The sequence below is a fragment of the Myxine glutinosa genome, chromosome 6 (genome assembly GCF_964187855.1).
Source record: "Myxine glutinosa chromosome 6, kmMyxGlut1.1, whole genome shotgun sequence".
NCBI classification, from domain to species: domain Eukaryota; kingdom Metazoa; phylum Chordata; class Myxini; order Myxiniformes; family Myxinidae; genus Myxine; species Myxine glutinosa.
The window spans coordinates 61,995,854-62,008,333 of NC_136266.1; the positions used below are offsets into that span (position 1 = coordinate 61,995,854).

The 12,480-nt window shown below is 44.1% G+C and overlaps 1 protein-coding gene across 1 annotated transcript in view; it reads right to left on the minus strand.

Moving 5' to 3' along the window:
* Positions 1-2,306: 2,306 nt before the first annotated feature.
* The window catches only part of LOC137429875 (uncharacterized), a 59,016-nt gene continuing 48,842 nt past the window's right edge, over positions 2,307-12,480 (minus strand). Inside the window, exons 7-9 of the mRNA XM_078779506.1 lie at positions 7,288-7,747; positions 5,095-5,232; positions 2,307-4,974 (exon numbers count right to left, since the gene is read on the minus strand). Coding sequence (XP_078635632.1) covers positions 3,371-4,974; positions 5,095-5,232; positions 7,288-7,747 — 2,202 coding nt within the window. The 3' untranslated portion in view covers positions 2,307-3,370. The remainder of the gene's footprint in view (positions 4,975-5,094; positions 5,233-7,287; positions 7,748-12,480) is intronic.

Below are 12,480 nucleotides of genomic sequence, written 5' to 3' on the forward strand. Positions count from 1 at the left end.
AGAGACGGAGGATGGGGGGGGGGGTGGGGTGGATGAGATGAGGGTGGATGAGTGGTGGGGGAGGCAGGAAGGCTGGGACAAGGGAAAAAGGAAAGATAGAAAGATAGGGAGAGAGAGGGATAGAGGAAGAGAGATGAAGAGGGACAGAAGTTACCGATCCCGTATGTAATATGTCAACAAGAAACATGAACATGGAATTGTTTGCCGTTAATTATCGATTTATATATTTATTGCTCAAAACGGTGCTTGCCAAGAGAAAAACGTTATATTAATTGTAATTCATCCCTGTATATTTTGTCATTTTAATTAATCGATGAAGAGATGGGAAACATATATTTTGCTAAAAAAAAAAAGGAGACGGCTCAGTACGCAGTCATGGACACTACACACTGAATCTTTTCAAATATATATCTCTAAATGCCATGCGTCTCATGCATGTTGGACAGGCAAAACTCGAGCGCCTGTTGCACGCACTCGGGTGAAGTATGTACGTGCAGGCGCGTGCACAAATATCCCGTCTTGTGGTAATTACCATGCACGTGCGAACGCACTTTGCGTTCCTGTATGAGCGTATAGGGAGTGACGTCACGATGCGCGGCCCCGTGAATGCACAATAACCCGTCCAGCACGATGGCCATTGGTGTGCAAAATTACATTTACCGATGCAAAACAAGTGTTTCAAAATCGCGATTTCTATCGTTGTTGACTCATGGGTCTGTTCTACAAAAGGAAACTTATTTTATAAAAAACGAACCAGCCGTTTAAAAGATATGAATAGTTTTGTGTTCGTGCGAACGCAAATGTCAATCGGACCTTTTGGCGTTCGCTCGCGTAATCAAAGAGCCCGCGGGTCAAAAAATCCGCGCGGCTTTGCTAATGAATTGCAGCACGTATCTCTGTCACTTGTAAACAGCGCATTGGGGCATATATTTACAGAATTTTTTTTCGCAAACATCGCTGTGGATGTACCATCCTTCCCTATTCGTTCCAAACGCTTCTACCGGTACCAGACAAAAGATTTCTACCATTATTTATTATGGGAACCTCAATTTCATCTGTTCCAGGAGCGGTCATAAACAGTACATCAAAAATGTCACCTCCAACAACGTACAATCGTGAAACATATACAAATATACAATTTAGGTCGACCATTTTATACATAATGATACAATATTATACCTCCATTTCAGTGGATCTTCATGAAAAAAAAGCACAGCACCATTGCTAAAGATGAAGAAAGTCTTTAGTGGATCTTTGGCCTTAAAAAAGGACAAAAAAAAGCACAAAAAAAAAATCATGGCACCTTTACTGAAATGTTCCAGGGCTTTCTGCATACCTTGGAGGTAGGTATACCTTGTGGTGATGCCCACCAACTACATTTCTAATAAGTATAAACACAATTGACCAAAAAATACTGTTACAAATCTCCATATTATCTGTGTCCAAATTCAGCCTCACCAGATTCATTGCAGACCCTTTTAAGACGAGCAGGATCGTATGGACAAGCCGATTCTTTATACCTTGAACAATCACCTTCGACGTGTTCGGAGCGATGCTAACCTCTTCAAACACGGACGAGCCCCCAACTGTTGTGGCATCTTTTGGACACCTCTCTTAGCCAAAAGTGAAACAGACTCCACGAGACTCACTCAGTTAAAATAGAGATTTATTACAAATCTTGCAGAGTATTTACACGAAAATACAGTTATACTTTACAGACAAAAACACGACGCGTCGTTTGGTAGGAGAATTCATTCATTCATTCTCTTTTTTTTTTTTCTCTCTCTCTCTCTCTCCTTCTTCTTCTTCTCCTCCTCGCAGCCGAGGAGCTTTTCTCTTAAGTAGACCTCTGCTGCTTTGATATTGGTCGGTTGGAATTCAGAGGTCAACACAGGGCTTGGTGGACTCCAGACTTTGTGGCACCAAAGTCCGTCTGTTTATCATTACGGAGGACACAAAGAACTGATAAAAATCCCTCCCCAAGTCCCACTAATGGTGGGATACATTCCAACTCCGCGTTCACATCCTTGGAGGTCACTGGGTCATCTCACAGATGGTTGACTGCTTGGCCGAAGTTCTTTGCACATTTCCTTGCATGCTTTAAGAACAAAGTTCACATTGACGTACAATTTAACTACTTGCATAACTCGCCGACCCCAACGAATATAGAAATCTTCTATAATTCCTCAATTTTTTCTCTTTTGTTAAATTAAAGAATTAATTTAAACAACTACCGACTAAATATTCAAACCACAAATTTGGTAATCCAATTTTCAATACGTAAGGCATACACCGTCATCCTGGAAGAATCTGATCACAAAACATTTATTTGTTCATTGACTCTTTCCATATTGATAATTCAGTTCATTTCATTTGCATCACAAATATCTCTGCAAACAACACTTCACCTTCACCAAGACACAACAATTTTAATTTACCATTTTAAAATAATAAAGCATCTGCAACATTTGGCAATACATTTTGCTTCAAAACAAATGTTGACTTTTTGTTTCAAAAGAAGAGGCTGATCACTTGTGTTTGAAATTCAAGTATGAAACATTTTCTTCTGATGTCTTCATAACACCTACACTATTTCGTGTAGGGTTCCGCTGTTGTAATAGCTGAGCGGAGTCATAAACTGACCCTGCTCTGCATGTAGCACCCTTGCCACTCTTGCTGTGAGCCATAGTAGTTCTTGAACAAGGCCTTCGTCCAGTTGTAGTCGACTTGCCTGCTCGCGTGGGGCTGTATTCGTTTGTTTCGATTTCATGTGTCGCATCCTCTACTGTGCACCTGTCCTTGAAAATTATTTGCAAGGTGAAGTTTGCGTACCTTTTCTGGTGTATGGTCTTCGTGTTTGTGTACAAATAGAATTTGGTAGTCTGTTGAACTTTTCACGTACTTTTGCCCATGTATAGTCATCCTTCTGTGCATTTGGTTGAGCTCCAGCAGAACACCACCTTCATCTCGTCTGGACAGGTACATTCTTTGGATGCACTGGTTTTGTAGAGCATTATGTGAATCGTGAGGAATTTCCTTGTTTTGATATCTGGCATGTTTACTTCCTATTGGGGCCGGTTTACTATTTGGCAACTGTATTGGGACACTGGTCCTGCGAGTTGATTTAAAGCTTTCAATGTTGACCCTCATATGTAATTTTAATTTACAATTTTGAGAGAAACATTTTGCACAGAGCATTTGGCTGGGCACTATCAGTGGACCCACATATGCAATTTCCAGGAACCTCGACGAAAGAAAATTTAACACAGTTAGAGCACTTTTGCAGGTGCTCCCAAGTGTGGGTGATCCAAAGGAAGTTCAAGCTAATTTTACTTATAAAACCCTTATCACATAGTACTTGGAAGGACTCTCAGGTGTGTCTCTTCATATGAATCTTCATAGCAACTTTTTGAGAGAAACCTTTACCACAAACAAAACACTTGAACGGACACTCTCCTGTATGAGTAATCATATGCGTTTTCAAATTAGATTTCACCGAGAAACCTTTACTACACACAGAGCACTTGTGTGGACGCTCTCCTGTATGGGTCATCATATGCTTTTTCAAAGAACCTTTAATCGAGAAACCTTTACCACAAACAAAGCATTTGCATGGACACGCTCCTGTATGGACCTTCATATGCAAATTCAAACCACACTTTAACACAAAACCTTCACTGCAAACAGAGCACTTGAATGGATGCTCTCCTGTATGGATCGTTGTATGCAAATTCCACTGCCATTCCAACGCAAAACCTTTACCACAAACAGAACACTTGTATGGACACTCTCCTGTATGGATCATCATATGCGATTTCAAATTAGTTTTCAACGAGAAACCTTTTCCACAAACAGAACACTTGTATGGACGCTCTCCTGTATGGATCCTCATATGCCTTTTCAAATGATCTTTCATCAAGAAACCTTTTCCACAAACAGAGCACTTGTATGGTCGTTCTCCTGTATGGATCGTTGTATGCAAATTCCACTGCCATTCCAACGCAAAACTTTTATGACACACAGAGCACTTGAATGGACGCTCTCCTGTATGGATCGTCACATGTGATTTCAAACTTCCTTTCTTCGAGAAACCTTTGCCACAAACAGAACACTTGAATGGTCGCTCTCCTGTATGACTCATCATATGCCTATTCAATGTAGTTTTAATCGAGAAACCTTTACCACAAACAGAACACTTGTGTGGACGCTCTCCTGTGTGGATCATCATATGCGATTTCAAATTGGTTTTCTCTGAGAAACCTTTACCACAAACAGAACACTTGAATGGTCGCTCTCCCGTATGGTTCATCATGTGCCTTTTCAATGTAGTTTTAATGGAGAAACCTTTACCACAAACAGAGCACTTGTGTGGACGCTCCCCTGTGTGGTTCATCATATGTGTTTTCAATCCAGGTTTAATCGAGAAACCTTTTCCACAAACAGAGCACTTGTATGGACGCTCTCCTGTATGGATCCGCATGTGCAATTTCAAATGATCTTTCCTCGAGTAACCTTTACCACAAATAGAACACTTGAATGGACACTCTCCTGTATGGATCATCAAATGTGTTTTCAAACTTCCTTTGTTCGAGAAATATTTACCACAAGCAGAACACTTGTATGGACGCTCTCCTGTATGGGTCCTCATGTGCGACTTCAAATGACTTTTTAATGCAAAATCTTTACCACAAACTGAGCACATATGTGGGTGCTCTCGTGTACGGAGCCTCAGACGTCTTTTCACGCTGCTCAATGAAGAAGCAAAATCTTTACTGAAAACGTTACACTTTTGCCCTTTGAGGACATTCTTATGTTTTGAAAGTTTTCTCTTAACCTTTGCATTGTGTTGATGAAAGCTGGATTGGTGTTGTAAAGGTGATGAGTGTTGATCTTGTGATTGCTTCAAAACTCCAATGTCGTTTTCCACCGAACAGTGCCTCGGCATTATTTGTCCAATCTTGCTTCCTGAATGTTCTGAAAAACAAATCACGTGAGGCCAACATCCAATTTGGTCAGCATCAGACTATTTAAGACAATTTCAAAATATTAACTTATCCTGAGCAAGAAGTAAATATTTTGCACATGTGTGCTCACCTTTTGCAGAAAAGTCAGCCTTGCATTTTGTCACATGTACAGCAACTGGATCTTCCTTTAAAGAGACACAACCCAAAGCTCGCAGGGCTGATAAATCATCGTCTTGTCCATACTCCACTTTTACAAGAGAGACATTACCTGCACACAACTCATTCATGTTTCCTCCGAATGTGTCCAAAACTTGAGATATTAGATTATGTATCGTTTTTGACCCTATCTCTCAATGGTGAAGAAGCACTTAAAAATTATAGTGACCCGATCTGGATCTTCATCAAAGTCCAATCATTTTGCCCTTGTCACAAATCCAGCGCCTCCACCACATTTCGTCCAAATCCGTCCACAACTTTTTGAGATCAAGTTCACAAACACACAAAGAAATAGACAGACAGGGGTAAAAACATAACCTCCTCCCACCATACAAATATATATTTTACGCAGTAAAAGAGAACCTGGCCGTTATTTAAAAAAGGTGAACTCAAAGTTGTTTGTCAAACGATTTTCCATGTATTTTGCTTTTCATCTTCCAATTGGACCAACAAGCACAACTTGTGACAAAATATCATTCTTTTGACTGAAAAGATGTCCATTGATATGCTTTCGTGAAGTTAAATGAATAATCCCCTGAACAAGACTCAGTAACAGCAACGAACAAAAACATAGCAACAGAAATAAATGGAAGCACTGAGGTAAGTTTCACAAAAGATGACATTGAACTTCAAAGCATAGATGCCCAACTGCAGAAGTTTTTTAAAAACGCTTTAAACAAAAAAGTTGCAAAAACAGATCATTGCAACTACAGACCAATCAGCCTGCTCTAAATCATCAGCAAGGTCATGGAATCCTTCTTCGCTTCTGATATTAAATCCTTCCTCTTCTCCGATGGCTTGATCTCAGGTAATCAATTTGGGTTCAGACCAGGCAACTCCACTCCTCTCCCTTGACATATCTCGTGCTTTTGATACAGTGTGGAACCCCTCTCTGCTCACCAAACTATCCTTTTATGGTATCCAGTGAAATCTCCACACATGGCTCGTGGACTTCCTCTATTGTCGTAGTCAATATGCGGCTTTACATGGAATTCTCTCATCTCCTCTTCCTGTCTAGGCTGGAGTTCCTCAAGGCAGTCTTCTGGGCCCTGTGCTTTTTCTAATCTTCATTAATGATCTGTGCTGATGCTCCATCTCTCATCCCTCAGATTGGCAGACAGCATCCTCTTCACTCTCTGCAGGCAACGATAAAATCACAAGCTGGTCAAACACTTGGAACATGTCTTTCAATCCTGACAAATCTCACACACTCGCCATGTCTCTTCGGAAAGACAGTCTGGAAAACCCTCCCATCTACTTTCTCAACAATCCTCTCGAAGAAGTTTTCTCACGCAAGCTTTTGGGTCTCATTATCCGTCATGATCTTTCCTGGGAAAAACACATTTCCAAGCTGGCCTCCAATGCCATTCGCCGACTGGGCATCCTCCGTCGTGTGAAGTCCTTTCTTGGCACTGCTGAGCTACTCAGCACTTACAAAGCTTTCATCTGCAGCTTGATGGAGTACTGCTCTCCCCTCTGGGCTGGTGGTCCTGTCTCACACCAAGCTCAGCAACACCCTGTAGAAAGAAGGCTTTCAGGATCATTGGTATCTCCCACGATGAAGCTTACTCTGAGGGCCTTTCACTCTCTCACCACCAGCAGGTTGACAGACTTTCCATCTTCAACCAACTCCTCTCAGGCCTTGTACCTCCTGCTCCTTCAATGCTCAGTCCCCCAAATATTCCTGCAGGACACACAGGATCTGCCAGCAACCCTCTTCTGGTGAAACAGCCAAAATCAAGACCAACTGCTCACCTTCACACATTTATTCCTGTTTTTGCCCACATCTGGAACAAACTCCCACACTCTCTTCAATGCCACTCCTCCATCTAGGTATTTAAAACAGCTGTTCAACACCATCTCATCTTGTTTATCCCTTGTATCTCCACAGCCCTCTCTTCCACAGATCTCCTGATGTCCCTGTTCCCTGCTGTTGTTGTGCTTCCCTCCCCCCCCCCCCCCCCCTCTTGCCACCTGCTCCCTTTATTATATGTTACAGGTGTTAGCTTTCGTACGAGCCTCAACTTCGTATACAACAAAAAAACCGAAATTTTTTGATAAAAATATGGGAAGGCAGACATTGGAAAGAAAAAGATTCATCACGTACCAGAGTTAGGGTTTAATCTGGAATCATTGGGCTGCAGGCTGTGGACATTATGTATCCTGATCCCAGATACACCATGAGCACTTTGAAGTTGAGCATTTGTAACTCCAGAAATTGCGGATGAAGATTTCAACAAGCGCAATTTCTGGGCACAGTCAGAAAGCTTGTCACCTACATGCTCAAGCATCGAGCAGAAAATATGTGGCGAAGAAGAGCTGGCAGACTGGATAACTCCTGGCGTCACACAAGACTCCAGAAAGTCGTGGAACTCTCCGTACATTGCAAAAGTAAGCTTTTGCTGTGCAAGTGAGAGGAGCTCAGCTCTCAATGCATCTGACTCGGTGCAGGCTTCGAGTACCTTACGGTTCTCAATACACAGCTCCATGACTACGGCTTGAGCAGTTTCTGGTGTCAGGCCCTCTGTCCGTAGCCATTCTGGGAAGGTCTCCATTTCAGTCATGACCTGGTGGAGATACAGAACCCGACCAACAAAAAAGAACCATGTCGTGCATAGCACGATACTTGCGAAATCCTTAAAAGAAGTCGTTGGCCTATGATGACCTCAAAAATACTTCGTGGTTGAATTCAGTGACCATATATGCCAATCCTCTTCCAATTTCAAGCTAATCGGATAAAAATTGAGGATTTTAGAAATTTGGCCTAAGTTTAAATTTTGGCCGATGTCGACCTCAAAAATACGTGGTGGTTGAACTCAGTAACCATATATGCAAATTCTCTTCAAATTTCAAGTTAATTGGATGAAAATTGCAGATTTTAGAAACTTGGCCTATGTTGACCTTTTGAACGATGTTGACCTCAAATATACTCGGTGGTTGAATTCATTGTCCAGATATGCAAATCCTCTTAAGATTTCAAGTCAATCAGATGAAAATTGAGGATTTTAGAAATTTGACAAAGTTGGTGATGTTTGGCCGATGTTGACCGATTGACCTTTTGACCCCAAAAACAATAGGCTTCTTGCTTATGATCAACTTTACCATTGGATGAAGTTTCGTGAATATCGGTTGAAAATTGTGGCCTGCAGGAAACTGACATACAGACAAACACACAGACAGACAGATTAACGCACAAGACCAACCAATATACTTGAAAACATCTTAGATTTTCGCAGGTAATAAAGGTTCCACACATCATCTTGCCCGTGTTCTTCAAAACCATAATCATTACCACCTTGGTCGAAATGTAGATGGAGCAGTGACTAAATTATATTAAGAGGATTTGATACTCGCAATAGTCAAAGACAAGAAAAGCTAATAAATATTAAAAGGCGCCCGAGACGTAAATATAAATGAATAATTTTTAAAAAATATTTGCTTACAATTCTATGGAAACTATTGCATATTGAAAAATACATTTTGGCATTTGAGATTACTGCCAGCATCTTGCATTGTGCTTTGGTGTTCGGCAGGAAGAATGAATTCCCTCATCATCCGGATGAATTATTTTCTCATTGCACAAATAAGATGAATTAAAATATCCCTTGCATCATTGGCTGAGGAAGCGGTCGTGCCCCTGATGTGACACCCTGTGTATGTCAGGGTAGAAATTGGAATTTGTTCAGGGTGCCAGTGACAGCTCACCTACTTTTCACAAAGGGCACTGTGGGATCTTTAACATCCACCAACTAATGCCAGGATTTGAGAAGACTATTTAACATGCATCCGAGGGACAGTACACGCATTTGTGAATCACGCTCCCTGCGTAACACCAGGATGACAGGTTAAACCTGTTTCTGGATTCGATGCTGGGCATGTCTCGGCCATCTGCAATTGGGCTCTTCTCGGCCGAAAGGGGAGCTTCGAATGGGATGGGATAAACCAGCTCAGATAGTAGGTTTGTGTGGGAATATTTCCAGGTACAATCAATATCAGACGCTTTCGAGAGGGCAACCAAATTTTTGACGAAGGGCAAATTGTATTCGCTGCCTGTTATCCTGTGCAGAAACTGTTCAGTTTGGTGCAGATGGTCCTTTCCATGGACCGGCCCTTCCACTCTTGTCTCTCTCACCAACTCTGTCGTGGCCCTGACTTCTTGAAGAGGGGAGGGAGATGGGATAGACCATCCCGGATGTGGGGAATCTCTGGGCCGCTCCTGTGAGAGAGATCAGCTGTCTCCGTGCAGTGGGCTTGTTCGAGAGAACTGTCAGGGGGCTATACAACAACATCATCATCCATATTCATGACATCATTCTCTTTACTTTCAACAGGGCAAGGAGTAATTTCCTTCTCCCAATGGGTGCCTACTCCGAACGACGCTCTGATCACGATTCCAAAGCCTGGTTGTGGCATACGAGATGACAATTCAAGACCAGGCCACAAAATTAATGATACTTTCGGGTCACCCCTATTAGGTTTGTCGTCAAATATTTAACCCCTCATCCACATTATTCAAACCTCTCTCCAATTTCCCTTCTCCTTCTACCCAACTTCCTGTCCTCTTATTCCCCTACTCTCCCTATTTTCCACCAATTCTCACTCACCCCTTTTCTCAGTTTTCCTCTCAATTTGCTCTTCCTGCACTTGCAGCATACAGATACTTCAATGCATCTCCACTCCCAAGGAAGTTTGGGCTTTCATCGCCCGTTCCAATCCAGTCAGACCTGAAGCTCGGTTCGTGCTTGGATGGGAGACGTATCCATTGAATGCTGGATATTTCCAGGGGACAACAGGAAGCCACCCTCCCCTCTAACCTAAGGTCTTGGATTCGAGAAATATTTCCTTGTAGAGTTCAGTTCGACGAAAGCTAGGGTCTTGGTGTTCAGGGGTCGATGAATTTCAGAGAACGCACTTTGTTTTGAAACGAGGAAGCTGGTTGTCCCATTTCATTTGGTTTTGGACGTTAAATATCCTACGGAAGAACCGAAATGAGTAGGCCATTGTGTGCCGGTACCTTTGCTATGCTCGCTCGTAGTTTAATTCAAACGGGATATGCAAGTCAATTATCGGCGTGATGTGGAGGTTTTTGAAACTTAGAGTTTGGTTATTCATCGTTCCAATAAGTGCAGTGACGACTCAATTAAAAAAGGAGTTGGTTACAAAAGCGTCACAGCACGATTGAAAACGTCACATTGAAGCATTCCTCTCGTTTAATTACACCAGTATACTCATTGGAAAAATTTAACTTGTCTTAATTCCCCAAGAACAGCAACGTTTTTCTCAACTTCAAATCAACGTTTCACAGCGCTTCCTCGGTATCAAATAAGTAAACGAAAAACAAAAACGAATGGACCGTCTTGGTCTTGCACAACTTCATTCGTTAGCCAGAACTGAATCACGTGCTCTCATGTGATTCGTTCGTCACAAAAGCATATGGTATTTCACAAAACACGGAATCAAACACACACATGAAGCAGGAATCATTACATTGCTACCGTCGAACATACGATTTTTCATCAGAAGTTAGCGCGCGCAGGAGGCTGAGGTAAGCCGACGATCGAACACCAGTTTAGCAAAGATGAAGAAGAACCTCACCTTATCAGACTTCAGACGTTCCCGCGCGCACACGAGGACGCGGAAATCCTACATTCCATCACAAACTCTTTTTCGAAGAAGAACCTCGCCAGGATGAGCTTGTTCATTTTATTTTTTACAAATTTCTTCGGAAAAACATCCATTGATATGGCTTCGAATTAGTTAAATCGAAAGCACAATATTGTCCATTCAAAATAAAAACATGAATATTACATCTTCAAGGATCAGTCATGATCTTTTCTCGAATTTTGAGTTTTGCTGTCGAATAAGTGCTGGAGCAAAATCAATACACCGCCCCGAATTGCTTAACACTGCAGTGATCCCACTGATGAGCAAATCTCTGTTTTGTGGTTCCCTGAGATGTTCAGCAAACACTATTTCTCATCTGCAATATCAGTGCGTCAAGTAAAGATGTGCCAATGTTCCCTGTGCTGTCCAAACATAGTGACCGCGCGTCTTTTCTATTTCCAGGGTTTACGTCAGAGCTTCGACGGCGCGGACGTGAAATGGGTCTGCATCCTGACAGTCAATAAATGTACGACAAGTAGAGATACATTCAAAGTACATCGCCCCCATACCAAATAAATAAATAACATATCAGTCAGTGTGTGACATTGCCGGGGTGCGTTTGGGATCCGGTGATGCCCCAATGCAGCAAATGCACACAGTATTGGGGGGAGAGGTGCACAATTAATCAATGCGGAATTAAAAATAATAATAGTCGTAACAATGTAGTGCGGTGCTATGTGCACGACTTGTCTTGCCAAAAAAGGAAGCAACAACGTACGTAACCAAAAGCGTCTTTATTCGAAGGATCAAACTATAGCACTGCCGTGCTCGTCTGCTCGAGGCTGTGAGCCCCGTGTATATCCCGAGGCCACGCCTACCCCTCGGGCGTCGCCGACACCCTCCTGGTGCGCGGAATGATGTCATCGCGCCAGCGAGCCATCGTGTCCGCCACACGCGCCCCCCCAGAATTCCCACGCACCTGAAGGGTCAGTTTGCGGGGCAAACGGATGACCCGGCCGAAGCGCCCTTTGGCGGCTGGCGGCGTCTGGGATGCCGGGATGCCACCGGCTGGGGGCGGCGTGCCGGCGGGGTTGGGCGGTGCCGGGGGTCCGCCCGCCGGGGGGCGGCCTCGACGCGGGGGCTGAGCCACTGGCGGGGGGTGGTCCACGTCGAGGTGGGCCGGTTTGAGGCGGTCCACGGAAAGGCGGTCAGGAGTACCGCCGATGTCCAGGGTAAAGTGCTTCGCCCCGGTCTCCAGCACGCGGAAGGGCCCGTTGTACGGGGGCCGCAGCGGTATCCGGTGAGCGTCGTGTCGGACGAACACGGACTATGCCGTGCGAAGCTCCAGGGCGACGTGCGTTGGCGGGCGCCCGTGGTGCGCCGTCGTCACCAGGGCGAACCTCTGGGCGGTCTCCTGCAGCGCGGAGCGCTGCTGCGCCGCGGACCATGGTGCTGTGGAGTCGGGGAGGAACTCGCCCGGCACCCGCAGCGGTTGTCCGATGACCAACTCCGCCGCGGATGCGCGCAGGTCGTCCTTGGGCGCCATCCGGAGGCCCAGCAGGACCCAGGGGAGCCTGTCGACCCAGCCGCCGTCGCGGAGGGTGGCCTGGAGCACGGCCTTTAAGGAGCGGTGGAAACGCTCACACAGGCCGTTGGCCTGGGGGTGATAGGCCGTGGTACGGTGCAGCTGGACACC